Raw genomic sequence first — 27,640 nt, forward strand, 5'->3', positions numbered from 1 at the left:
CATGTGACTCCGTGTGTTAATCACCCATTAATAGGCCGCAGGTGTGGGCTGCACGTGCACCTGAGAAAATCTACTAAAAAACATGAAATTTTACATTTGAATATATTAGTATTATATTATACTGTACACATAACTATATTTAGAAATAATAAATGAATGATTAATTAATTAAAAGAAAACTTTTTTCAAGCATTTTTTTTAATGATTTAATTATTTCGAGTTTAAGTAAATTACTATTCAAGATGTTTACATGTTGCATAATTCACTGCTGAACCAGAGAAGTGTTCACCGATTCAAGGGTTTTAATTTTTTTCATTCACACCTATGGACAATTTAGAGTAGAGCTGCAACTAACGATTATTAATCGATTAATCTGTCGATTATTTTTTTGATTAATCGATTGGTCCATAAAATATCAGAAAACCTTAACAAATGTTGATTGGTGTTCATCAAACCTGGAAATGATGATGTTCTCAAATGTCTTGTTTTGTCCACAAACCAAAATGATTAACTTTTAATGATTTCTTTGTTATCCAGAGCAAAGGAATTAAGAAAATATCAAATTTAAGAAGCTTAAACAATCAGAAATATTGTTTTAATCATACAAAAAAGCTTCAAAAGAATTAATCGATTATCGAAATAGTTGCCGATTCATTTAGTAATCGATTAATAATCGATTAATCGTTTCAGCTCTAATTTAGAGTGTTCATTTAACCCGTGCATGTTTTTGGAGTGTGGGAGGAAACTGGAGAACCTGAAGAACACCCACACATTATAGTCTGGTTCTGTCAGGGAGTTTATTCTCTCCACTGTTGCCTAGTGAAGTGTTTCCCAACCCTGGTCCTCAGGAAACACTGCAACTTCTAAAACATGCAGGGCAGTGTTCCCTGAGGACCAGGGTTGGGAAACACTGGGTCTATGTACAGTGCCTTGTTGTGATTTGGCGCTATACAAATAAAATGGAATTGAATTGAACATAAACACACAAACACAGGGGAGAACATGCAAACTCCATGCTGAAAGGACATTGTTCAGACTGGGTCAGCAGTAAAATGGTAGTTAACTAATGTAAAAACGAAGAATAAAAATATACATAAATGTGTAAAAGCTACACCTCTTAAAATACGTGCAACTTTGTAAGTCAGGGGTCTCAAACTACCACTAAATATCAAGTTTAAATGTCTGTTTATGATATTTAATTAATTAAAGGTAAAGGTATTTAATTAATTCTTGTGTGTGTGTGAAGTGCACTTCATATCAAACACTTTTACATAAAAACACTTCTATTTCGAAAATTAGACCAGATTTGATGCTCAGTGGCCCGCAGGTCATTTGAGTTTGAGACACCCAAGTTTATATGCGCGGAGGAAATAGAAGTGAACCATTACCCCGTGGTCCAATGTCTTCTTTTAAAATGAAAGGACATTTGTGTTTCAATTGAAAAAATCAAGGTTTCACAGTCCGGAGAAAAAGTGGAGATTTTACATAAGGTCAGTGTAACATCAGCACAGATGATGTGATGATTTGGGTTGTCATGTTATCTATGTTATCTGCTGCTGTTGGTTCATGGCGTCCAAAGTCAGTGCAGCATCTGCTGAGAGTCTTGCTTTTCACAAGGAGATGCCAGTTTCCTGTTTCGGTACTTACAATTTTTTTTTTTTTTTTTTAGTTGCATCGTATATTACACTCCCTATATACTGTCTATGTATATACATATTCACGCTATATTTCAGTGTTAAAAATTAAACATACATCCCTGAATAAGAAAAATACACTGTCAGAACCACACCCACATGCCCAGACACCAGGGTTTACGGCACATGTCAGTGTGTTTTATGGTTGAGCCACGTTTAATTATTTACCCCAGTCTTTCTCATACCACGGCGGTGTCGATTACCGCCACACTGGGCTGCCTCCATCTACGATTGACTCTCTTGTGTGTGTTTTTTTTGAGGCTGTGGTGCATTTGTTGGATGATATAAAGAGCGAAAGAGCTTCTTACTGACTGACAGTCTTCAGTGCACTATTCTGGATAGAAACATCCCCAACAATGAATGGTGATCAGCTCCACCGCTCCACTTTGGGCATTTACTCGGTGAGTAGCAGAAACTGTGTGTGTGTGTGTGTGTGTGTGTGTGTGTGATTGTGTCCCTGTGGCTGAAAGTAGACAAACAAACTTATCCTTACCTGCAAGTGCTTTGTGTATAATATGGAGATTTATTTCAGGAAACTAGAAGTGTAACTAATTTCTGCCAAGAAAACATGATGTGAATTTATAAACTCAGTTTTCAAATTCAAGAGTAGTTCACTCACTTGGTAACACACGTGTGTGTGTGTGTGTGTGTGAGGTGGAGTTTGTGAGTACAGAATGAATAAAAGATGAATGTTATTGATTTTAAGACGGGTCTTAATGTTTCTCTAACTGTCAAAATGTTATGTTTGTTTGTGTATGTGTGTGTGTGTGTGTCCCAAATAGAACCTGACGGATGATTTCAACCCGAGCATACAGAAACTGGTTTCTCTGGGAGACGGCTATGTCCACGCTTTCAAGGGTAAAGAAAGACAGAACGAAAGAAAGAAAGAAAGAAAGAACACCTGCTTTTTTGTATGTGAAAGTCATAGAGCTTATCAGTGTAATAAACTAAACCAACAGTAATAGCAGGACACAGAATAAGGAAGCTGTCAGGCGTCTATTTCATTACAACTCGTTCCAAAGTCCATATGCTCTGGGAATATCCTGGCACTGTTATAGCTCTGGTTATGAGCCTGTAACCAAGGCCTGAAGAGGTTGTTGCCACTAATTTGTCAACAGAAAAACAACCCAGCACAACAATGATTGACAATATTAGATACTGAGAAATACAAGTAATGCTGAATCAGCAGCAGATACATCGCACAACTGCAGACGTACTTATGGAACCAGAACATGTTTATGTTCCAACACGACCACAACATTGTGTGTGTGTGTGTGTGTGTGTGTGCTGCAGTTACACACAATGAACAGCTTTCACATTTTAGATTAAAACAGATGTCAACATTTATTTTGCAAACTAAATTTTGATTTATTTTAAACTCGTCGTTTGGCTCTGAGGAGCAGACATTAAGCAGTGTTAACACAAGGCAGTTATATATACGGAAGAGGGTTAGGGCCACATGTGTTTTTAAGAGTTCTGACTTTAATTAGAATCAAATGTAAACAAAATATGGAAACACCCTAACTTCTGTGATAAAAGTCAGAATTCTGACTTTAATCTAAGAATTGTAGGAGAAAAATTTAGAATTCTGACCTTAATCTGAGAAAAAAGTCAGAATTCGAATTTAATCTAAGAATTCTGAGAGAAAAAAAGTCAGAATTCGAATTTAATCTAAGAATTCTGAGAGAAAAAAAGCCAGATTTCTGACTTTAATTTGGGCTAAACGTAAACAAAATTTGGAAAACACCCTAACTGCTGTGAAAAAAGTTAGAATCCTAATTTAATCTAAGAATTCTGAGAGATTAATCTAAGAGATAAAAAAGTCAGAATTGAAAAAAATCTGGCTTTAATCTCAGAAGTCTGTTTCTGTTTTCCACAATAATTTTTACATTTGGCCCTAATCCTCTGCCATAGTTTTACTTGACCCCTCTGTGTTGTGTTTGCTGCTGTTTTTAAAGTAACAAATATTGTCAAATAACGTGAGAGAGAGATTATTTGATTGTTTGAATGTTGAATTTGAGTTGTAAATGCTTCTTTGTCGTTGGACTGTAAACCTGCTGCCATATTTACAAATGATTTGTGCCAAAAAAAAAAGCCTGTATTTGTTTGTTTCAGCTCTCGCTGTAAGGAGTGAGGCCTACTTCAATGCTCTTTTAAAGATTGGAGAGAAGGCTTTGCACACCGAATCATCGCGCTCCCTAGGTTTGTGCACACGCTCGAACAAGAAACACACAATAAAATCATTGCAAGTATTTTGTCTTTGATGTTTTATTTTGTTGTCATTTATTAACTAATCGAACAATGTTCTTTTGTATCAGAGGAGCAAAGTTTACTTCAGACGGCACTAAATGACCTTTCCTGTCACTGTAACTGTGTGCGATTAACAAACGTGTCCGTTTATTACGTTAAGTGTGCGGCTGTTTCACAGTATATCTATATTTGTATCAAACTGGGGGTTTGTTGTGTGAGTTGTGGCCAGAGTGGGTATCAGATGCCAGCAGGGAACATGAATAATAGAGGATAACAGGCAGCGGGTTGTGCTCTGCTCACTTAACTCAGCCACTTGAAACTGACGCCCTGTCAGGTTTAGCGGGCGGAGCTGAGGATGTTGATCCAACCTGGGTCATTAGTCCACAGTCAGTGTAGACGCTGCTGTGATGTGTCTCCTCAGAATGTGGTTCTGGGTCTCTACAACTACAACCCATGTGTGTATATGTAATATTTTCATTGTGATTGAAGGTCAACTGTTTATGCGATTTCATGTATGTGATTCAATATGGTCTGGTTCTTACTCTTAGTAAGAATAAAAAGGAAATCAATGTGTCTTCCTCGACGGTCATCTACTCTCTTCCAATGCACAATAATAATGGCGTGATAATTCAAACGTTAATGATTATTACTGAAATCACTAACACTCTGCTCTGCATTGGCCTGAATGTTTGAAAGATAGAGACATCTCGGGTTAATGAGTTTATAAATGATATGATATTACATAATAGGTGGTTATGTAATACACTTGTTGCCCTCGTCCTTCAGGAGGTGTCCTGATCCAGATCTCTGCGAACCAAAAAAGACTCACCGCGGAGCTGGATGGATTAGTAAGCGTCACCTTCACCATCACCCACTCTCCATTTTCTCCTGGGCCATTTTTTTCTCACGGGTTTTGTGAAAACCATAATTGTATGTCTCTCGTTCCAGTTCCGCTGGTTCAGTGGAGAGGTTCTGCAGAAGCTGGAAAACAACACACGTCTGGACAGAGATTACATATCAGTGAGTGATGTCACCGAGTGATAAGCAGTTATCTTGTGATTATAATGCGGGATATCACAGGGTATCATGGGTGTAATCATGGAATATGAATATGTCCTGGGGCCACGGGTTATTCTATTAAATAATATAGCACTATTGTGGATTGTGAAATAGATTGTCTTTCACACAGGACAGCAGAGATCAGTATGAGATGGAAGTCCACAATCAGACTGCAGGTCTGGGGAGATATCCAAGGAGAGGAGGCAACCAGGTCTGTACATTACATTACATGTCATTTAGCAGACACTTTTATCCAAAGCGACTTACAAAAGAGGAATAGGCGACAGTCTTGGAAAGAAATCCACTAGACAAAAACAGTGGACTGGCACAGGGTGAGAGTGCAGAAGTGGATCCAAGTGCAGAGGGTAAGGTGAGAGCTATAGGACAGAAGATGAAGACAGACAGGGACGCCTCGGTAGGTCATTGTATGTTTGTATGCATTCCTGTACAGAGTGTGCATGTGTGTGTGTGTCCTCAGGACAGTGAGTATGTGCAGTTCCTCAGGGAGAGCCATGCAGCAGCTCTGACAGAGGAGGAGAGAAGATACCGCTTCCTGGCCGAGAAACACTGTGGACTGATTCAGTCCCTCGCTGACCTTATGAATAAGGTAGACAACTTTTTTTTTTTAATATATATATATATTATATATTATATATATGAATCCAGGATTATACAGTTTGTACTGGCTTATTGAATAAACAGGTCAGGTTTGTCACAAAACAATTCACACAGACGTGAGGATGCATCAGTGTCTGTAGGGAAATGTCTTCCCATATAGTGAGGGTTAAGCACAGAGCAGTGGCACAGACTGAGGGATGCTGACCTGCATCCAGTACTGTCATTGGAGGAGGTGCTACCACCACAGACACTCCTACATCAGTTTTACTCCTCGCTCCTCCTCACACCACCTCTGCAGTGTGGTCCCAAGTGATCCATAGGTGCCAGTATTGCATTTATGTATGACCTCGGGCCTCCGTGTGTTTCAACTCACTGGACGCTCTCCTGACGACGTGCAAACACTTAACTGAGACCGAGAAATGTATCTGTATCCGACTTTCAGCTCCACTCATCCAGGCTTTCTGGGGGAAGCCTTGTTATAGTTTTCATTTACAAGGCTGTCATGAAACCTCATAAAAATGAGCTTGAAGAGCAAATTATGCAGTAATGAAGTCTGATATACACTTGTTCCAAATAATACACAAAAGAAGAAAACGGAAGAAACATTAATATAAAATATTGTGACATTTAAGTAGAACAAATACAATAAAAAAGTCATTGAGGTACGCATTTTATTTGTGAGTTTCCGATCTGATATTTTCCCCTCAAACTTGTCTCTAACATGCGTCCATGTCGTAAATCTCTGGAGATTTTATCACCAATGAAAAAACTTGTATCTCGTAAAAATGGTGTTATTTTTTAAAGAAAACATGCTGCAGATGAGCACAACAACCGTACTTTGATTTAACTAAGAAAAGAAAAAGGGTGATTGTGTGTCATATTATGTGAATAACTGCTACACAACATTTTGCCTAAATGAATACAAGTGTCAGTTACCACTTACTAAGTGTGATGTTTATTTGTGTTAATGTGTGTGTGTGTGTGTGTGTGTGTGTGTGTGTGTGTGGTGGCAGCTGGGTGTATCCCTCCAGCAGAAAACTGATGATTGGGCTGAGGAGGTGGGCGCCACCAGACAACTGGAAGACAGACGTCCGTCTACTGTGGACAACACTGTGAGTTCTTTATTAGTGAATCATTCAAAAAAAATAAAATAAAATGCTGCCGGAGACAGATTGTATCTGAATCTTTTATAATGTGTGGAATTGAAAACTGAATTTCAGCCAGATTTAACTTTTCCTTCCTTATGTATTTTAAACTGTGTGAATATACATATATATAAACTACATTTTAGATAAGAAATCGCTTTGCTAATGGGACTGAATGTTATCTGCAGCAGCTTTTTTCAAATCCCATTCGAACACACAGTGTGAGTTTGGAGCCATTGAGTAGCTGTGACTAGGGCGCCCTCTGGTGGAACAGTCTGCGCCATGACACATGTATGAATTGTGAAAATCACAGTACTATGGGATTAACATCAAGGATATTAGGGCTGAAATGACTATTCAAGTAAACACAGGCAGATAAAGCCTGTCAGGCTCCTGTGTTCCTCACTGCACCACGATGAACCCCACACATCCATGACAGTCAGCGGATTAACATGGATTCTGTGTTTGTTTATCCTCGTCTGTCACAGAGGGGGGTCAGTGAGTCACTTCTAGAAGACGTTTGTGTCGTCGCACTGTTACGTTCACTCTCATTTTTGTTTTTGCTTAATTCTTTAAATCTTACGTGTTACAATGCCTCCATTTCTTTCAAAACTCGAGTTAAAGAACACAGTATTGACACAACTGATGATGATAAAATCAAGAATCCAAATGAATCTGAAGTCAGAAAAGGAACACAAATGTAAAAATACAAATGGAATTGCGATGATGTTATTTAAAAGTAGCCAATAATAGAAGAAAAGACTGCAGGTGAGATTATCTCTTATGTTTTAGCACAACACAGCCGTGTGATTGAGACCGATCTCTTTATCCAGTTTCTGGCATGAAAATAAGACTATAACCATTAGTGTCCTTAAATATCCCAGCTTGTGTTTGTGTTGTGTGATGACTGTAGTATTTCATGCATGACCGTTAACATTACAGCCGTCTGGCTGTGTGCATATGATGTGTTGTGCATTGTCGGTTATTACAGTTTGCGATGAGGAGCGAGGACGTCAGACAGATCAGAGAGGAGCTGCCACTTGGTAAAATACCATCAAGGGGTGAGTGGTTGATTTAAATGTACTCAGATAATGTTCGTCTTTAAGCTCAAACGCCGCAACAGCAACGGAAGGAACCAAAATAAAGAAAGTCTTTGGTTTGTTTTTGACTTTCTTTCTCCACACTTGTTTTCATTTCAGTCTGAAAGTTTTCTCTGTTATCTTCATTTTGGCGTGTAAATCATTGGCAGCCCACACTGCCTCTGTCTGAACATTGCTTTCACTCTTGCAGCTGTTTTATCGCTTTCTGAGCCTTTTATCTGTCTGACTCTCTCTCTCTCTCTCTCTGGCTCTCTCATCTCGTCTGTCCTTCTCTCCTTCATCATATTATTTTTGCTTTATGCACTTTCATGCCTCCTCTTTTCGGATTATTAAGCTGGCTTTACCAGAGACAGTGATCATCTATCTAGAATATAAGCTTCAGTAGTGCTCCCTCATATTTCTACATTCAAACTTCTTAGATGTGATTCAATGACCTGCAAAAATACACTTATGCATGTTCTAAGACATTTAGTAATCTGACGTTTGAATTCTTGAGTTTTAACTGAGATCTTTTTTCTTCAGTTGACTCTTACGTCTCTGTAGCTACTGTACTGTATTTCATGTTTCCTCTCCGCAGCTCCGTCTCCCCAGGGAAGCATTTCTCACGCTAAAGGAGAGTCAATGGGAGGCGGTGCTGGAGGACAATCCACCAGGGCCCTGGTTGCCCATCAGCCTGCTGCCTCCAACCCCACCTTACTGCCCTTCTCCAAGGGAGAGATGATCACTCTGCTGGTGCAACAGGCCAGGAATGGCTGGATGTTTGGACGTGCTGAGAGGAGCTCACGGTCAGAGATGTTCCCCTTACAGTGTGTGTGTGTGTGTGTGGGTCTTGATTTTGCACGCTATATGCCCGCTCTGTAAATACACTATGTGAGGTTTTTGACTAACAACAAATAGGCTGCAGTCCTGCATGTTCCTCTCCGCCTCTGCTGCAGTCTTACTATATTTGCATGGAGCTCTGTTCAAAGATAAACAGAAAATAAAAAATAAATATACAGAAGGCAGTAGATTAGATTGATCCTGAGTGGAGTGCATCACTTTGCCAAGACCAAACAATCTCTCTCTTACAGTGGAAACATCAAAAGAAAAAGGAAAGAGTCTGATAATCTGCACCAAAGCTGTAAAAACACAAATATTTCAGTGTTTTTAATCAAGATCCAAACATTTTCCACTGAAGAACTGATGAAAATGCGCTTCATAACAAATGCTTGGTGGTTCACGCACTCACCATCGTATTTTGTATGAATCTGTAGGCTGCTTGTCTTTGAACCAGAGGAGGAAAAATGCATGCGCTGCTTTTTTCTATCATGGCCTTGTATATTTGTAGCCTCTTATCATAACACATCAGCAACTACAGCTGCAGGTCTAACACCCGACTTTTCCTAAATGTTCCTAGAATGAAGTCAGAATTTGGTAAAATTGCTTTCTCCGTCTGTGCACCATGGACATGGAATGAGCTGCAAAACATACTTTCACTACATACTTCTGCACTTTACTTTTATTACTATCCTTCAACTGCTTCCTTTTGACGTTTATATTCTGTTGTGAGATTTATATCTGAAATTGTCTCGTTTCTGTAGCTATTTGTACTAGATCTTGTATCTCAATGAGACCTTACTGGATAAATAATAATAAAATAAATCTAAATAAATAAGTATCACCTGACATTGCTTTTTTCAAAGCCACATTGCTATTGGGACTGAAACCTACATTTCAGTATATTAAACAGTATAATTAAAGGAATACTTCACCGACTTGCATTTAGCTTTGTATTGCTAGAACAGGGGTAGTATTTTTGAAAAATTGTGCTTCCCAACCTCAGTTTCCCCTGAGTTGAGAAATATCTTCATTCTTGCCTGTTAGCGTAGCTGTTAGCAAAGACGACGGACACTGTTTACATTCTGGGAATTAGGTCCCGCCCCCCTATGAGTGGGTTTTAAAAGTGCAGATTAGCGCTGCAGTTTCAAGCCTCAGACCAAGTATCACCGGTGGGCACATAACCGTTGATGCTAAAGCTGTCGTGTTTACCTTTTAAATATTAATAATGTAACAATGTTAATAATAAACATTCAAAGCATTGTCAAATGAGTTCACACAACACTGACTACGTTTACATGACTCTCTCTCTCTCTTCGTGTTTCTTCAGTATAGCAGTGTGGTGTTTTCGTGTCTGTGGTGACACTGAATGATGTCGTTGTTGCATCACGACTGCTGGGGGGGGGGGGGGCTGAAGCAGAAGCATTAATAACAGCCACGCCAGTAAAACGAGACAACAGAATTAACCTCAGTCCTCTGCGACACACGAGTGAGGCTGTGAGATACTGAGACAAATGCTGAAATATGGACCTACAGGGTCGTTGTTTCAGTACAGCTCTGCAGAAGAAGAAGTTACATACTGGGGCTTTACGTCAACATTCACAACACAACTCACTCATGTCCTCTACCATTTTCAGCCAGGGATGGTTCCCAGCCTCATACGTGGAAGCGGTGGATGATGCTCCAAAGTCAATCAGCTCCAGGTAAACATCCAATAACAATGACTTTTACTACTTTACTACTCTAACCACAGAATGGCCCTTATTTCTATTAAGTATACAAGTAATCATGTGTACCTCTCACAACAGCAGGCGTCATGGCAGAAGATAAAGTTCCCATTAGGATGCACGTTAGGCCCTCACCATCCATATGACTATATAAATAATGCATCCATTATTACTTCTTTATTTGCAGCCGTTAAGCATGAAGGAGGACATAAACCAGAGACTTAACCCACTGCACAGTATTTTCCTATCAAACCTGATAGGGAATTATGTAGCAGCTGCTCCAGGCTATATCTATTAAGTTAAAAAAAAGAAGAAGAAGAGAAAGAATGGAATAATAGAGTAAATTGAAGTATTTAGGGTTTTTGGGTGACCCATCGCTGTGAGGAAAAACAACTTTTCAACTAAAACTTTTGCTCACTGTGCCGACATGCACACATGCAGCAGCTGCCGAGGTGAAACCTCATACATTTCACAAAGCTAAACATGCTCCAACAATCTCATTTTGTAGGCTGTAATGAATAATAATATAGATAAGAAAAAACAAAAGCATATCAGAGGGAAAGAGAGAAAGCATCTGTCTGACAAAAAAACCCAAATATATGCTCTCAAACAATTCTTTTTACATAAGTTTCAGTAGCCCTTCACTCAGAGCCAGCAGCAGCAGCAGCAGCAGCAGCAGCAGCCACATGGGCGGAGCTGCACCGCCTCCTCCTCCTCCGCCACCACCATCATCATCCTCGTCACCATCATTATCATCACTGTCTTCATATGAAAACTCTGGAAGGCAAGCAGTCCCGCCCACTCCTGACAGAAGGGCTGAGTCCCACTCAGAAATCAAGGTATCAGTCAGTCTGTGTGATCATCGACCTCTGTCCATCGCTATCTCTCACACACACACACACACACACACACACACACACACACACACACACACACACTGGTTTCCATGACTTCAGAGGACATTGCATTGACTTACAGTCATTTCCTGGAGACTTACTACTGGCCTAATCCTAATCCTAACCCTGACCATAACCATAATTTACCTTTTAAACATGTCTTCACCTTAAAATGTAGTCATTTACGTTATGGGGACTTGCTTTTTGTCCCCATAATGTGACTGTTTAAACAGATGTAGGTCCCCACAACATTAGTAATACCTGTACACACACACACACACTTCTTCAAACCAGTGTCTATTATCTTGTGAAACATGGTCTTCACTGTCACACTGTTACCTCATTAGGTCTTTTGAAAGACACCACTTAAATCCTAGCTAATCCCCTAAACCACCTTTCTTTCAGGTGAAAATCAACGGATGTGGGTGTCGAGTCATTTTGTTTATTAATCCAGGTCCAAATCTGACAGTGTAGTGTAAATTATTGGAATTACGCAAACGCACTCGCACTCATCTTCGACCGCGTTATCCTCCACATGAGGGTCGCTGGGGGGGGAGCTGGTGCCAATCCCAGCTGACATAGGGCCAAAGGCGAGGTACATCCTGGACAGATCACCAGTCCATCACAGAGACAAACAACCTCCCACTCTCACACTCACACTCACACCTATAGTCAGTTCCAAACGAGTCCTGAAGCCGGGTCTTCTTGCTGCAAAGCCATGAGCTCTAATTAAACAAACTATGTTAAAAAATATGTGTATCTCCTGCCTGTATGGCAAAAAAACGGTTATCGCATTCAAAATATGGCCAGTGTACCCTGCTCTTTCATCACTAACTGCACACTTAATACAGCTCCTTCACTTACTCGTTATAATTAGAGTTAAATACTTCGTAGCTGCCATTTTGACATTACATCTATGGAAAAGCACAGGTGTAAAAGATCAAATGATTAATGGCTTTCTCACTTAATATCATCAGTAACAGCAGTGTGATTGCCTGATCTATAAAAATGGCTGCTGTGGAAAAACAGACTAACTGTGCTTCCACATGTTTGTTTTGTTGTTAATCATCACCCCCACACTATGTTAGTGCTACTTCATTTTCAGAAGGCGGCTGTGGAAGTGCACTTGGCGAGTATTAGAGACTTTATCGCTGAGGATTGAGGAATGAATGAGGGAAGAACTCTGACGTAAAAGTGATGGTGTTTGCCCATCTGTCCAGCAGGGGCAGTGTGGCAGGGTCCTGTTCTCAACGTCACCACATCCATCTTTCTGGTGGATGCAGGGTGGGAGCTCAAGCTGCTGATGGTGTAGGGGAAAGAACATTCTGTGTGTGTGTGTGTGTGTGTGCTCTTCTTTTTTGAGTGCTGTGTTTTATAATGGACTAGAGTAGGTTCATACTTTACAGCATGTAGCACGTAGAGGAATAACCTACTTATCCTTTGTTCTTCCAATCTAATGATTGTTTTTAATCATATCCTTAGATTATATTAATATCTCAGAAATTGTCGTCCTCACATGCTCTTGAAATACTGAAATATGTCAACATGTAACTGATACAATAGATTTACTGTTCCTCAAATTCTTTTGGAAACAAAAGAGACCATTTTGTTGAAAAACAGCCAAAAACAATCTTTTAAAGCGATATGAATCTGTATTTCTATTCAAGGTAATGAGCAGTTACATTTTGGTTGCTTTTAAATGACTTCATCACAGGTTTTTATCATCTCCACTATAACTTTCGGGGGCAAAACTCCTGTGAAAAGAAGGGCATATTTCTTTCTATGTTGTCTTTTGTTTTTATCATTTTATTGTGTGTATTTGTCACTAATGGATCATGACTACACTCTGCACACTCTCTGCATTAAGTGCAAATGACCAACAACACAACAGTGCTCATGTCACTTTCTGACATCAGCAAATTGGGTTTTCTTTGTTGTTTTTGTTGTGATTGAAAGACTAGTTTCAGTCATATTAGTGGTCACTATTTTCTCATATCTCAACCGACCACAGTATGAATTGATAATGAAATGTTGTTGTAGCCTTAACACTTAAACACACCTAGACACATTTTTGTGCTCATTGAAACCCATTCTTATCACTATTGTTGATGCATCATGACAAAAGCATGGCAACTTAAGGGTTAAAAATTTAAATGAAATAAAAAATTATACGATTTTCATTTTTTATGAACACATTTTAGTGCTCTGGGTGTGTTAACGTCACTTTTTTTGAAGGCGCATCTAAGGGTTAACAAAATATTTCATAAAGTGTGAACATCTTTTTCTTCCTTCTCTGTTGTTTTGAAAAAAAAACAAAGCAGCAGTGAAGCAGAGATCAGGGGTCGAGGGCTGGAGGTGGCCAAGTCTCCATTAGTGCATGTGTCTCGACCTAACAGTTCATTCTGGCTCCGACTCACGTTTGCCTTCTCTTTCAACAGAGATCACAGCCACATGGATCACAGCCTGAGCTCTTTCCAAGGTGAGAAGATGTTTGTGCAGCGCTGCTTTTAAAGCACACGCTGGCTGTTAGACGTCGAAATGAAGGCCACTCGTTATGAACCCATTGCATTAGAGGGAAAAAAACAAAACAGAAATCTTCCCATCAGAGTTTGAAGTGCAGTTCAGAACTGAAACCATTTGGGTGATGGTCGTCTGAGAACCTTTGCTATCGTTCCCACTTCAGGTGAACAGTTTGCCTGATGATGCTTGTGCAGTTTGAAATGCAGCGCTCATTTCTCCTCTCATAACTTCTTACGCCAAAGCGTTTTCTGATATTGTGGTTTTTTTTCTCTCCACTCTCTCGTCTCCTAACTTCCTTCTCTCCTTTCCTGTCTTTGCTTTAAAGGGGGACGAACCCATTTGCGACAGTCAAACTGAAGCCCACTCACACCAACGACAGATCGGCGCCACATGTGCGCAGATGACGTCATGATCTCGACCCCACATGACCTATGACCTGTGAAGCATACGTGGTGAAAGTGCGATGACATGAAATAGAAAGAAGGCAGAGGAGTTTATTTGTTTGAGGATTTTAGTAATTTATTCTTTAGGTCTTGATAAACCAACAATAAACGATGCTGAAGAGATGACATCAAATAGATTTTATTTTCCATTTGGTAATAAATGATTAAAACATTTTGATATGTACAGCTGATATTAGGATGTGAGTGTTAAGTCCTTGATGATGTAGAACATTAGACATATTGCTGTATTGTACTATTGCTCAGGGTTGGATACTTTATGTGATGCAGGGTATTAAAAGAAAAGCTTTAATGATCTTTTCCATATTTTATATCTTTTTCTATTGCCATTGAATTGCTTCTACATGTAAATTAAGATGACTGCAAAATGTAAATTGTATTGATACTGAAAGCTCTGGCAGATAATGTCATATCTTATAAATAATATGTCAGTAGCAGAGGTGTGATGAAAAACCATCTTTATAGCAGCATGTAATTGCTTTATGTAATCTGTACAAGGATAATCCGTGAAATTCTCATTCTCTATTTATCGAGTATCAGTTCATGTGTTAGTTTAAAATAATTTAATAAAAAAAGAGTTCGCTGCAGCACCTTTTTTTCATTGAAGCTCCACCTGTGACAAAAAAGAACATTTCTTAATAACTGTCTTTATAAACAGCTGGTGGAGAACATGTAATAAAGCCCTTTAAATGTGTGTCACGTGACTAACTATCATTCGATGTTTATTAAAATGACATTTTATAACACTCTTTGTTGCATATTCATCAGGACGCCACCCTCCCATAATCCTTCACACCTGCTCTCCCAGTCTGTTGGGACGCACACTGATGTGAACAGTTCTGTTCTCTCTGTATAATTGATCGCCTCAAAGCTTCAGGTGTGTTTATTTGCCCGGGCAGTAAAACGACCCACTAAAGAACATCAGGATTCCCATGTTGCCCGTTTGGCTCCTCTGCTGGGGATACTTAACCCACATTGAACCTCTGTGTGAATCCAATTGTGCTCAAGGCTTGACAGTGTAGTCCTGTTAAACTTAGTATAAAGACTGTGATGTATTATGGAATGACATGACCTCCTCCCTCCTTCTTCCTCCTTCAGTGAAGTTAGATTTACGATGTCGCGTGCACCTGCAAAGGAAACGGTGACAGGAAGAGTGACGCCATAGTTTGTTTCTTGGATTTACTGCTTAAAAATAAAAGTGCAGAATCATTTGGACAAAAGTTATTTTAATTTGAATAGAAGGTCAGGATGTGTTCCATTTGGGAAGGAAAGAAGGATGGAAGGAAGGAGAATCATATAGAGCTCTGACAGTCACATGACTCGGTCCCTATTAACTGCCATGTTGGCAGCCTAATGCTTTGTTCACATCGTTCCACACGTCTATCGCGTCGTAGGATGATTTTGTACATTTGTGGACACAACTGAGGCGAGCACTGTTCCGCAAGTTGCCGTATTTTAAACCCAAACATTTCTTTTCTCCATCAACCAAAGCATCGTTGCACTCTGTGGAAACATCTGCAGAGAAGAAACCATCGACACACGGAGCCCGAACAAGCTCTGTATGGAGTAGAGCCGCTTCCAGCGACACTTTCGCGTTACGAGCTCCATATGGAGCTCCCGAGGGTTAACAGGGTGAAACTCGCCATGTTGTGTCTAGTATCGGCTCCGCATGGTGTTGTGAAACCACACAAGACGACGGTTTCTTCTCTGCAGACATAGATAAAGTGTCGTACAGCTCCGAGCGTCCACATACAGAAACAAAGGTTTGCAAATATGGTGTCTGTGCAGTGAATTGCAATTGCACGGCACATATGAACAGGACTGGTGCTGGATTCCACCCGTCAGAGTTCACTACGCACTTTAAATCCACGGAAAATATTTATATATCGCAAAACTTGACATACTGAATAAGTCTGATCCTTATAATGCCCCCCGGCGTGCCGAGCGGGCTTTAGAGAGGACATTATTCCAGAGCTGCAGTGTCCCGACACCTTCAACTTCCCTTCAATTTACTGCAGAGAGCCACAGAAAGTTTACAAGAGCCCGGAGGGAAACAAATGGACGCAATCTGGCTTTGTGACAAACGCTCAACTCTGGAGTCTTCTAAAGATAATGTGGTGCAGACTTGAATGTCACTTTAGTCTATAACTCGTCGCGTTAACGACGACATCCACTGCTTGTGATTCACCTCGGTCGTCTCTCTCTGGATCTGTGGGCTCTCCCGTGAGTCTCTGACTGTTTTGGCATCCCAGGGCACAATCAGCATTTTTAGGACGAAAACAGCCAGCAAACAAACAAGTTGTGTGACATATTGTCTGGTACATACTGTTTGTCTATAGAGGGGAACAGCGTAGTTGTTCCTTGGTTGTGTGATGTCAGCTACCAGAGCTCTATTGAAGGAAGAAATCATCACAAGAGTGTTCTTGAGGCTTTGTTTTCTTTATTTATTCTTTTTTGACTTTATTCTTTCACAGCTTGACCTCTTTCTTCTTTTGGTATGTTTTACAACAGTTCGTTACCAGAGAGGAGGATGGACAGGAATGAAGAGTTAGATGTGTGAATAAAGGGCGGTGACATCGATAGAAGCAAATACAAGGGGGCAGGGGGAGCAGAGCTTGATGTGAACTCGGCAGAGAGAAGAGAAAAACTGGAAATAAAGGGAAAAGAAAGAGGGCGAGGGGAAGGAAATGAAAATAGATAAGGAAGAGGATGAAGTTAGAAATACAGAAGGGAATGAGGCTCTCTCTCTCTTCATAATTCTGTTTTCTTTACTACTTTATGCTTTAAAATATGACATTTTATTCCTGCAGGCAGTTCTTTTTTTCTATATCTTAACACAAACAAGAATAGTTTGTATAAAAAGGATAAACTAAACAGCATGATTACAGCTTAGAGGGCAGTTGAGGAGTGGACGGTGTGGGTACAGAAGGCAGGGCACACAGCGGGGTGTGTGTGTGTGTGTGTGTGTGTGTGTAGCATGGAGCAGCTGCAGTCTAGTGGGCTGGGAGTTGAGTACGGGTGAGGTGTCGGTGCTCGGGAGGGTCAGAGGGGAGTCATTGGGTGTGGGGATGCAGCGGCGGATAAGAGGACTGGGGTCAGTCACGCGAGGTGACGATTTATTCTTTCACCATGGCTGCGAATTCTGCAAGAGAAGAAGAAAAGAGTTGTGAAAAGAGAATGTTTTGTTACAGGGGTTTAATACATGAATCGTTACTATATAGTAAATCAGTGTTTCCCAGTGTGGGTCTTCACCTGGTGGGCCCTGAAGGTACTGTAGGTGGTCCGTAAAGGCCCCGGTATACTTCAGCGCACAGTGCGCGGACGCAACGTGCATCGTGTGCATGACGATTTGTGTCATCAACACGCAACGTGCAGGCTGCACGTGAAGCCAGGATTTTGGAACAGGTTGGGTGCGCGTGGACAGCGCGTGCGCAAACTGATTTTCCACCCCACCAGTAGCTGGAGTATAAGCCCCGCTCACCAAGCAGACAGAACATTTTGACAACAGGAGAAGTAGTTGCGAAGGATAATCATCCGAGCCTCGACCTGGCTGACGGAATGAGCCAGACACGTCCGAGGGAGCTGTAGCATCGTTCTCTTCTTCTTTGGTAGGAATGCGTCCTATTCCCAGCGTCCAGACTTGTACCGCCACCCGTTGGTGAAGTGAGAAACTACAGGACCCTGATAGGCGCCGCGCACGTTGACGCACGCGGCATGTGCGCGGAAGTATACCAGAGCCTTAAGAGACCGTTAAGTATAAATATATTAAAGAGATGTTTCATTTAAAAAGTATTAATGAGTAAAGTTATTTTTTTCATTTGTACACCAGATTCAAAATTCTGATATTTTCATTCATTTTTTGTTATTTTAAGATATTTTCAGTTTTTTTGTTTCTGTGAAATTCATTATATTCATATAAATACTGGATCCTATAGTCATAATTGTGATTTAAGGTTTTGGGCCAGAGGATTCTGAGGTTCAGTCATGACTTTACTAGATATTTGCTTTGTGCAATTTGTTAACATGGGCTTAACTTAACTTTACCTGTCTTCGTCGTCAATCAACGTCAACTTCACTCTGAACCATGCGACATATACAGTCAACCTATGATATAATGCTTACTCAGCACAAGTCAGCTTGTTCTGCTCAGGTATGAAGTGAACTCATGCTGAAACGACGCTGAAGCATTTCAGACCCTGTGATAATAACTCTGGCTTCAAGACTGCTGCTGTTGACAGGATGCACCATTCATCATGTTTACACGATCGCTAATTCCACTCCTGATAAATTATCTGGGCTACACGTTTGTATAAAGTCAGACATTTGTGTCTGCCCCAACTATTTATATACAGTCTGTTATCCGTCTACAGTACTGGAGAGTTATTACTGATATAATTAGAGTGAAGTTGTACAAACCTTGTGGTTATGCGGTTCAGTTTGTACAGTGGAGAATATCATCAGTCGAACAGCGATGCCATTTAATGACTAAAAATCTAATTTAGCTTATTCTGATGAATTGATCCTAATTGAGTGAGATGTGATTTCTTGCATGTGTGGCTGTAGCACTTCCTGTGTGTGGTTGTGAGTGACTTGCTGCCATTCGATGTTTCTTTTTTTTACCTTCGACTCCAATCTTGCCATCTCCGTCCTTGTCGGCTGCTTTTAAAAATGCTTTGGTTTCTTTGTCTGTCAGGTCCCTGCCATCTTTGGCGAAACCCTTCAGGACGAATCTGCTCAGGGAGAGAGAGGGAGAGAGAGAGAGGGAGAGAGGGAGAGAGAGGGAGAGAGAGAGAGAGAGAGAGAGAGAGAGAGAGAGAGAGAGAGGGAGAGAGGGAGAGAGGGAGAGAGGGAGAGAGAGAGAGAGAATGTGTGTGTGTGAGTGAATGCCGGTGCTTTGTGTGCGGTGAGATTGTGCTCGCTGGCGTTTATCTCACTTGAGCTCCTCCTCCTCGATGAAGCCACTGTTGTCAGCGTCTAGCACCGTGAAGATCTTCTTCACATCGTCAAAAGGCCTGGTCTTCAGACCCACCATCTCAAAAAACTTCTTATGGTCGAAGGAGTCAGCAGCTATACACACACACACACACACATATACACGTGTGTAGATAAATGTGTATAATAAACAAGAAATTCTTCAGTCACCATCTAAACTGCTCACTTCCCGCACCAAAGTCCACAGAGAGACTCGTGGATTATTTACGTCTGACCTAAGCAACACAAACTACCAAACAAGGTGTCACTGCATGCTTTTCTGAGCCAGGAAAATAAAATGGTGGATTATTATCAGTGGCACATGCTTTCACCTTTGAATGCATCTAGAGCTTTCTTGATGTCATCAGTGTTGAGGATGCTGTTCATGGCCATCTTAGCTGTTAAAGAAAACAAGGACAAGGAGGACGAGAGGGACAGAGATGGACAGAGAGGGACAGAGAGGGGACATGTTTAAAAACCAGGGCCATTAAAACACAGAACAACAACTCAAAGACTTTATTGTATTTCACTGGGGGTGACCGTCTTGAAATGGAAGGAGCAGAAAACCAGAACATGTGCTTGTATAATAAGCAGGAGAAAACAATGTCTTAGGATACATAGAAACCTGGAATACAGAATGAGTCTAATTTAATTTTTTTCTGTGTGACATCACTGAGCTGTTACAGAAAAACCAGGGCATGAGGCCAAGAGCCGAGTCAGCAGGGGTTTAACTGGCCATCGAGGTGTCCTGTTGAGTCTTATCTAGTACCACAGGAGAATTCAGTTTTCTGGGCCCAGAATCTTCTTCTTCCTTACACTAGAAAAAGAAAGACGAATCCTCCACTTCACAGAACTGGCGTTTTTTGTTTTTTTACTGCACGTGTAAGAAAAAAACTTAACTGATGTCCTACTCTCTACATATAGTATAGAACATATTTACACTTATTTACAAACTCTTATTTATCTAGATTGAGTGGTGCCGTGGTGCTGAGAGGAAGTGATTGACATGTGGATTAGAGAATGGGTTCCTCTGATCTCATTCTTGCTCATTGTGGTCTGGCAAACCTTGATAGGGATTTGCTGGGAGTGAATTCACTTCAAGTAGGCTGTACGACAGATAAATGACACTTCACTCAGACACTGACACAAACCCTCTCCTCTCTCTCTCTCTCTCTCGTCATCTGTCTCTGTAAGCGCCGCATATCTGCAGCAGCACACAACCAAGACAAGGACACTACCATTTCAGCTCGACTGAAGGATGTGATGTCAATTAACGTGTCACATGTCATTGTAAAAAGTAATATTACAAAAACATTGTTGTAACATTTATATGCTGAGCTGGCTCATCACTCTATTCTTCTCTGTGTTGGAAACATGGTGTCCGTACATTTCTCATCATATAAATCACCCGTGCTGGATTATGCCTTCATCCCATGTGCCTCATAGTCTATAACACTAGGCTTTTATTTGGCTGCATTTTGAGCAAATATCCATTAAGGCATAATATATCCCATTATGTTTACAATAGTGTGGGGAAATCATCAGTTAATGACCTAAGAAAGATTTGATAATGAGATGGATCACATTAACAATAAATAATACAGTGCAATAATGTTGATGAAAAACTCATATAGTATGTTCATTATTTTATTTTTTTAATAAAACTTTATTTCCTACGGAAACGTATTGCATTCACCTAAATAATTTGCCTGACCCTGCATGGTGCTAACGTATGTAAATAGTTCCATGTGACGTGTTGACGTACAGTAACTACCTTCTCTGCTGCTAAATTACCCGACATAAACATGTCTGTGCAGCATTTATTTTCATCATGCTGGACGAGGAATTGAAAACTACAGACGTTCCATCCCTTGGATATCACACTGGATTAAAGTAAACAACTGGAACTGGGACATCTTTGCTTTCAAGCACCGATCAAGACGGGAAGCTTCTCCGCTATCTCAGTCACTCAGAAAAACTGACCCCCCCCCGAAATTTTTTTTTTCGGAAAAACATATCCCTAAAAAAATGATGTAAAAACAGACACCCCCCAAAAAATGTTGTGGTGTTGTCCACTGTTGTCAACTGAGTGATGTATGAGCCTCATGTTATCTACTTCTCCAACCACACTGACACACACACACACACACCAATCAATAGTGAACACTGCTTTACTTGTGTGGCCTCACAGAGTCTTTTATCATTATAAGAGTGCAACCTCCTCCTTCCGTCACCTTTTCTTTTCTTTTTACCACAAAGGTGTCCAAGGGGAGAAGAAACAATTCACTGAAATGAGGGGGATACGATTGATCCGCAGTCAGTGCGATGCCAGTGGAACTGTATGAGGTGTGAAGCCACATTGATTTATTTAAGGGAAAGACAGTTTGTGCTTGTGCTGATCTGATGTCAGCCTCTGCTGATGCTTCCATGCCACGTCTCCTTGAATACAGATTGAGGCCTTTAACAGCGGAACACCATTGTGATTCATTTAAGCCACGCATTTTCTTAAAGATAAGGTGTTCTTGGAAATAAATTGGAAAAACAACTCTGCTTTTCTACTGAGAAATATGTCACTTGTACATCAAATTTTGAAATATCCATCATGGTTTTATATAAATTATTTAACGCTCCCGTTTACAGTGTGATGTGAGAACACGAACAGAAAAGATGGTACAGCCAATCAAAGTCGTCAATAAAAGAAATGCAGAAAATAAATAGGATATATATGGTCAAAGGAGTCAGCTAGTGATAGGAATGTGTTTTGATTGTTCTCAACATAACTGCGTACTCTATATTTAAACAACATGACTGAATCTTTCGATATTATCCTGTAAATCCAAGCTTCATGGTGGCTCATCGCACCAAAGTAACATCGCTTTGTGTGTAATCAATATTTCCATTTAAAAGTCTCCTCTGAATTCAATCAGGTGGTCAATCACATTCCGCCAAGGTTATCTGCTGCTCTGCTCTGCACTGCACTGCACTGCACTGCACTGCAGGGGTATGTGCATTGTTTACTTATTGCCACTGTGTCTCACCATTATCTTTGCTAAATCAGGACAAATGATTGACTGCACTGTGTGGTTTTTCATGTGCGGCTGTAGATCCTACGCAGTTGGTCTGTAAAGAATTGAACATTCAGTATATGACTTAGACTGGGGATACAATAAAAACGAGATTAAAAACAAGTCATTATATGACTTCAAAAATGAGTTGTGTCTGGAGGACAACCTGACGTGATTCATTCTGTCACAGGCAGAGTAGAAACAAGGAGAAAAGGAGGAAAAGTGAGATAGGAAAAAAATAGGAAACCGGCTTTGCTGTGTTGCGCATGTGGAGTCGCTGCCATGAGCCATTAAACATTAAAATTATTTATGCTTCATGCGCTTTAAATTTTAATGTCACCAGGATTGTGATTTATTTTGGTATGTATGGGTTAATAGGAAAGGTTATTATTTTTGCATGTGAATTTGTCCGTGCTTCTTCCAAAAAAAGGCACATATGTTAGGAAAATGAAGGATTTGGTGTTGTTGTTTCTGTTGTTGTTGACTTTATAATAGCTGGTACATGAGTTTTCAGTAGATAGCATTATAAACCATAAAGACGGTAACTTGTGGCATTTTGAGCTACTTGGACATTTGACAAAATCAAATCATTCATGTTACTGGTTAAAGATTTTCCCTCTCTCTGATCACAACTGTATATCAATGGTATCATTTCATTGCTGAAATGATTGCCAGAATTTTGGTCTCTGGTGATTCAATAATATAAAAATAACAAAAAAAACTATAACTATAATAATAAAAAGTAGATGAATGTGATTGGATAAATCTGTGACAATGACTTTCTACTCTAAACCATTTAAAAATATATACCCTTTTTTTTTTTGAGAAGAAGCCACTCTCTTACGGTTTTAGTCTATAGTCAGACTATAGATTGACCAGAAGTCCTCATGAAAACTATGACCTGGTCCCAATGAGGCAGATCCTCAAATTTAGGGTTAGGATTTGAATTGCGGTGGCTTTCCAGTTGCTTTGGCTTGCACTTGTTTTGTAAGTGTTAAACAATCTGAAGCCATGATGACTACTGTCACGCTCTGTGGTCAGGGGTAGATGAGAGGATTTACCTTTGTTCACAGGACAGAGATTAAGAAAGGGAGGTTTAGTGAAGCCTAGGTGAGTTTTGCCAAATGCCTTCATTTGGGAATGACTGCTACCGCCCTCTGAGAGAAACTCTAAAGTGAACCGAGTCCGGTCAATGACCAGTTTGATTGACCTTTGCTAAATTTGATCGACAATCATTGATTTATTTTTATATATAAAGCAGATGTTACCGATGCACAAATAGCAGCCTTTACACATTATGCAACAGCTGTTATGCAACAGCTTGGTAGAACACAATAACTTTACTCTTTATTCATGTCACATAATTTATGTGAATGCGTGTGAATATACACATCACACACTGTTAATACTAATGATAAATGAATAAAAGTCATAAGCTCAGTTGCACAGTCAGAGATGAAAGGAAGCATAAGCGTTCAGAGTGTCGGAACATTTGCATAAAATATTATCATACAAATTAAAGATATAAATTCCCTTTAATTTATGGCAGCATTTAAAGCACCGGCATTACGAGTGATAAAATTCATACATATTTCATTATGTAAAAAAATATGATGCACTTTCAATGAACAGAGTATTGTTCTGTCTATAAATATTCATGGTTCATACACATCTACTGTGTGGAGTAAATGCAATTCATAACCATGTGATCATCAACACAATCAGTGACTACTTCGAGTGTTTTACTGCATCAGCATTTTGACTAAGTACCCTGCAGCATGGGCATGAAACTGTATCCAGTCTTATTAGGTGTAATTAAAACCTGACCTTGACGATGTAAGCACTCGCATAATAAAACATTACTGCTGTGCCTCAGATCCTGGCAGCAAACCATTTCTTTCAGATACTAATTACCCTGTTGATATACTTTCTTCATATCTGGATCTAATCTCTCTTTTTATTGGACCTTGTAAAAAAGTAGATTGAATTCCCTTAGAACTTTCTTTATTACCTTTCTGAGCTCTGCATCTGGGATTTGATTACAAAACAACACAAGAACCACTCCAACGTCAATATCAGCCATTCTATTACATGTACTAGAAATTGGTCATCAAGGCACCCCCATCAAATTTGTCTGCTTTCATTTACTTGATTTCTGGTTGACAGCTGGGAAGGTGGAAGAGGGACAAGAGACACAAGAGAGATGTCCAGTTGCCCTTCCCTTTTTGTTATGTACAATCCATGCCCATTGCAACTACTTTAATACTTGATATACTCACCTGTCAGGGTCCTGTAGTATCTGACTTCACCATTGGATGGTGGTACAAGTCTGGACGCTAGGAATAGGACGCAGTCCTACCAAAGAAGAAGAGAACGATGCTACAGCTCCCTTGGACCCGTCTGGTTGGAGTGGCTCACAGCTGCAAGGCGCGTCGAGCGGGTTCGAGGGTCGCCAGGTCGAGGCTCGAATGACTATCCTTTGCGACTTCTTATGTTGTCAAATGATTTTCTTCTGTGTGGTGAGCGGGGCTTAATACTCCACCTACTGGTGGGGCGGAAGTTCAGTTCGTTCATGCGCTGTCTTTGCGCACCCGATGTGGCTTGTGTCACCGTCTTTGGCCCACAACCCTATGACATTGATCGAAGCCACCACATGTACCACTTTGTTTTTTAGAACCAATTGACATGTGGAAAGCTGTCAGCCGTTTGCTGCCTGATGAATTGGATCAGATGAGAAGGAGATGATCAGAAAGACTGAACAAATAGTAAAGGTGAACTGGGAATGTCGAGCAAGGGGCACTTTTCAGCAGATCCTGAATTTTGTGAAATCAAGAGCTAGACCAAGATGTGCAAAGGTCCAGAAAACCTCTATGGTCCACAGGTCAAAGTAACAGGTAGAGCAAGAACCTGCAACCAATTTCTCTTCCTTGCAAACTCCAACAATAAAACACTGAGAAAAACATCCTATCTGAGACGACACAGTGAAACTTGCACGGTAATTCCCTTCGTGTGGATGGGATTAGAGATCCCAGTAAGCATCAGCTGTCTCTAGTGTTACTGAGGAACATCGTACAGTGCACTTTAGGAAGCTTAAGCTTAAGCGGGTAGAGCCCAGTATCATTTAAAAGAACAAATAGTTTGTGGGGACAAACTGAACTGAATCACTTATTGAAACGATTAATTCAACTCACAGTTTAGCTGAGCTGAGCTTTGCAACTAGAGTGAGGCAGTGGCCAGCAGGCGGGGCAAAAGTGATTCATTCACTGAAAATGAGTCAGTCAGTCACTGAGTGAGGGAATCACCATGTGTCTGCTGAGCTAAATGCTAATGTAGCCAGGCATTGGCACATTTCTAAAAGCTCATGATGTAACAGGGGGGTCTGGTGTATTCAGTGACCACACTGATGAAAGCCGGCGATCGTGAGCCAAATCACAACCCATTCAGCTGTATTTCAATTCAGAGACTGGATGTCAGACCAGAGTCTGCGCTCCAGTCTTGCGCAGTGAGTTTTAATGAACTGATTCTAATGATTCAATACGCTGAAAAGAGCCCATAAAAGTTTCCGTCTGTACGTGAAAGCATAAATGGAAGGATTCATGTATTCTTGATTCTCTGTGCATTTGCATGGTTGTGTGTGTTGGAGTGTGCGTTAAGTGAGTGTTTATTAAAACATTGATTGATATCCCTCAGTGTGGGATGGTGTTATTTTTCCAGGTTACTGTCAAAGCACTGTATTTATAATGAGACATCTAATTAGTTGTATGACTGCCCTTGTATAAAATTTGATGGGTTTTTTTTCAGAGAAAACCACTTTGAAAGTGCCCAAGATTTATTACTGTTGCAACTTCATTACGAAATGCTTTGTAGAAGCTCAGTGACCGTGCTGCCACTGGAATACACCGTCACCAGAAAAACAACAAGGTCATTTGCACAAAATTGTAATTTCTTTAGGGTAATGGGAACCTATTTTTGATTGGATTATCATTTTTTCAGCACTTGCCACCTGATGTACTGAGAGCATTAATCTGATGATGGTACACAGGAGAAAATAAAAATCACACCAACTTTATCAAACCACAGAAAGATATACAATTAAATCTCTGCCATTACTGATTTTGACATGAATGCAAGATACTTATGTATATAGTAGATTATACTATACAAACAACCTTTGTTCGTGAGGGGGCCAAGATAACCAGGAGCAGATTGGCAATACCGGAGTATAGCCAGCTTTGTGCAGCCTGAGACTGGAAGATGCTGGCGGATGTTGGCCAGCGGCTTGTATTTGCTCCAAAAATTGCAACCACCACGCCAAGACCTGACCTGGTATTCTGGTCTCCATCTCTTAGGAAGGTCTTCTTCACCAAGCTGACTGTGCCCTGGAAGGGCTCGGTAGATGAGGCATACGAAAGGAAGCACTTACAGTATGCCGATCTAGCTGCTGAAGCACAACAATGAGGCTGGAATGCCAAAGTCCGCCGTGTGGAGTGCAGAGGGTTTGTGGCGTCATCTACCACCAGACTGCTCAAAGACCTGGGAGTCAGAGCCTAGCCATTAAAGCTGCTTCAGAGGCAGCTGAGAGGAGCAGTTAATGGCTCTGGCTGAGCAAAAAGACACTTGCTGGGCCTCAAAGTAGCAGATAAGGATGACACACAAGGGGGTGAAGTCTGAAGTCACCGTTGAGCCCTGTGGAGGCTTAAATCAATGAAACGCTTATGATGGAGTGTGCCCACTCTGTGTCACTTCCCATGGTCAACAACACCACTCTCTTAGCACACGCTGGCACATAAAGGATAATTGTTTCTTCAATCTGAAGATCTGGATGAATCCAGTGGCCGCTGAGAAAGATCAGCTGACGACAAGGGAAAGTGGTGACAAAGTTGCTGCTCAGGAAATTCTGCACTTGGTTTTACTAACAACAGGCCAGGCATAAAGAAAATCCTAATTATTTAAACAAAAAAACCTGGTGGGATGATGTGAATAATGAATGTCTCTCACAGCCTCTTGGGAGGGAGGGAAGATAGCTGGGCATACAAAGTGAAGATCACATCTTGTCACAACACTGTGACAGCATTTTTTTTCTAAGCCATTAATCTTTTGCCTAGAAGCTTGAGCTCCTTTCATTTGCAGAAATAAAACTGGCAAATCAAAGGTTTGTAATATGTGAGCCAAACAGTCACATCATCTCACAATGGTTGTTTGATTGGTGCAGACAGACTGGTTTGGTCTGCTTTTTATACAAATATGTGAACCTACTGTTCTGCCTTTGACTCTCAGAGTCTCTCTGTCCTCTTCACTGTGTATTCCCTTTAGCAAAT

The 27,640-nt window shown here is 40.5% G+C and overlaps 2 protein-coding genes across 2 annotated transcripts in view; one reads left to right on the top strand and one right to left on the bottom strand.

The window, feature by feature from the left end:
- Positions 1 to 1,887: 1,887 nt before the first annotated feature.
- Positions 1,888 to 15,032, top strand: baiap2l2a (BAR/IMD domain containing adaptor protein 2 like 2a). The gene is made up of 14 exons (XM_058652613.1): positions 1,888 to 2,095; positions 2,477 to 2,552; positions 3,810 to 3,896; positions 4,731 to 4,792; positions 4,893 to 4,964; positions 5,134 to 5,214; positions 5,482 to 5,610; positions 6,635 to 6,733; positions 7,758 to 7,827; positions 8,444 to 8,651; positions 10,320 to 10,385; positions 11,038 to 11,248; positions 13,744 to 13,784; positions 14,151 to 15,032. Exons 1-14 carry the CDS (start codon positions 2,051 to 2,053, stop codon positions 14,227 to 14,229), a joined length of 1,326 nt encoding a protein of 441 aa, XP_058508596.1. The 5' UTR covers positions 1,888 to 2,050; the 3' UTR covers positions 14,230 to 15,032.
- Positions 15,033 to 16,706: 1,674 nt separating this feature from the next.
- The window catches only part of pvalb6 (parvalbumin 6), a 36,824-nt gene continuing 25,890 nt past the window's right edge, over positions 16,707 to 27,640 (bottom strand). The window contains exons 2-5 of the mRNA XM_058654521.1: positions 19,590 to 19,655; positions 19,221 to 19,353; positions 18,907 to 19,016; positions 16,707 to 17,428 (exon numbers count right to left, since the gene is read on the bottom strand). Coding sequence (XP_058510504.1) covers positions 17,403 to 17,428; positions 18,907 to 19,016; positions 19,221 to 19,353; positions 19,590 to 19,650 — 330 coding nt within the window. The 5' untranslated portion in view covers positions 19,651 to 19,655 and the 3' untranslated portion in view covers positions 16,707 to 17,402. The remainder of the gene's footprint in view (positions 17,429 to 18,906; positions 19,017 to 19,220; positions 19,354 to 19,589; positions 19,656 to 27,640) is intronic.

The sequence above is a fragment of the Solea solea genome, chromosome 16, assembly GCF_958295425.1.
Source record: "Solea solea chromosome 16, fSolSol10.1, whole genome shotgun sequence".
In the NCBI taxonomy this organism is placed as follows: domain Eukaryota; kingdom Metazoa; phylum Chordata; class Actinopteri; order Pleuronectiformes; family Soleidae; genus Solea; species Solea solea.

What these genes read in the sequence shown, in the direction of transcription:
- baiap2l2a (XM_058652613.1), top strand. Translation starts at nt 2,051, where the DNA reads ATGAATGGTGATCAGCTCCACCGCTCCACTTTGGGCATTTACTCG. An exon ending in TCGCTGACCTTATGAATAAG is followed by an intron (nt 5,611 to 6,634) that starts GTAGACAACTTT and finishes GTGTGGTGGCAG; the next exon opens with CTGGGTGTATCCCTCCAGCA. An exon ending in CAGCCTGAGCTCTTTCCAAG is followed by an intron (nt 13,785 to 14,150) that starts GTGAGAAGATGT and finishes TTTGCTTTAAAG; the next exon opens with GGGGACGAACCCATTTGCGA.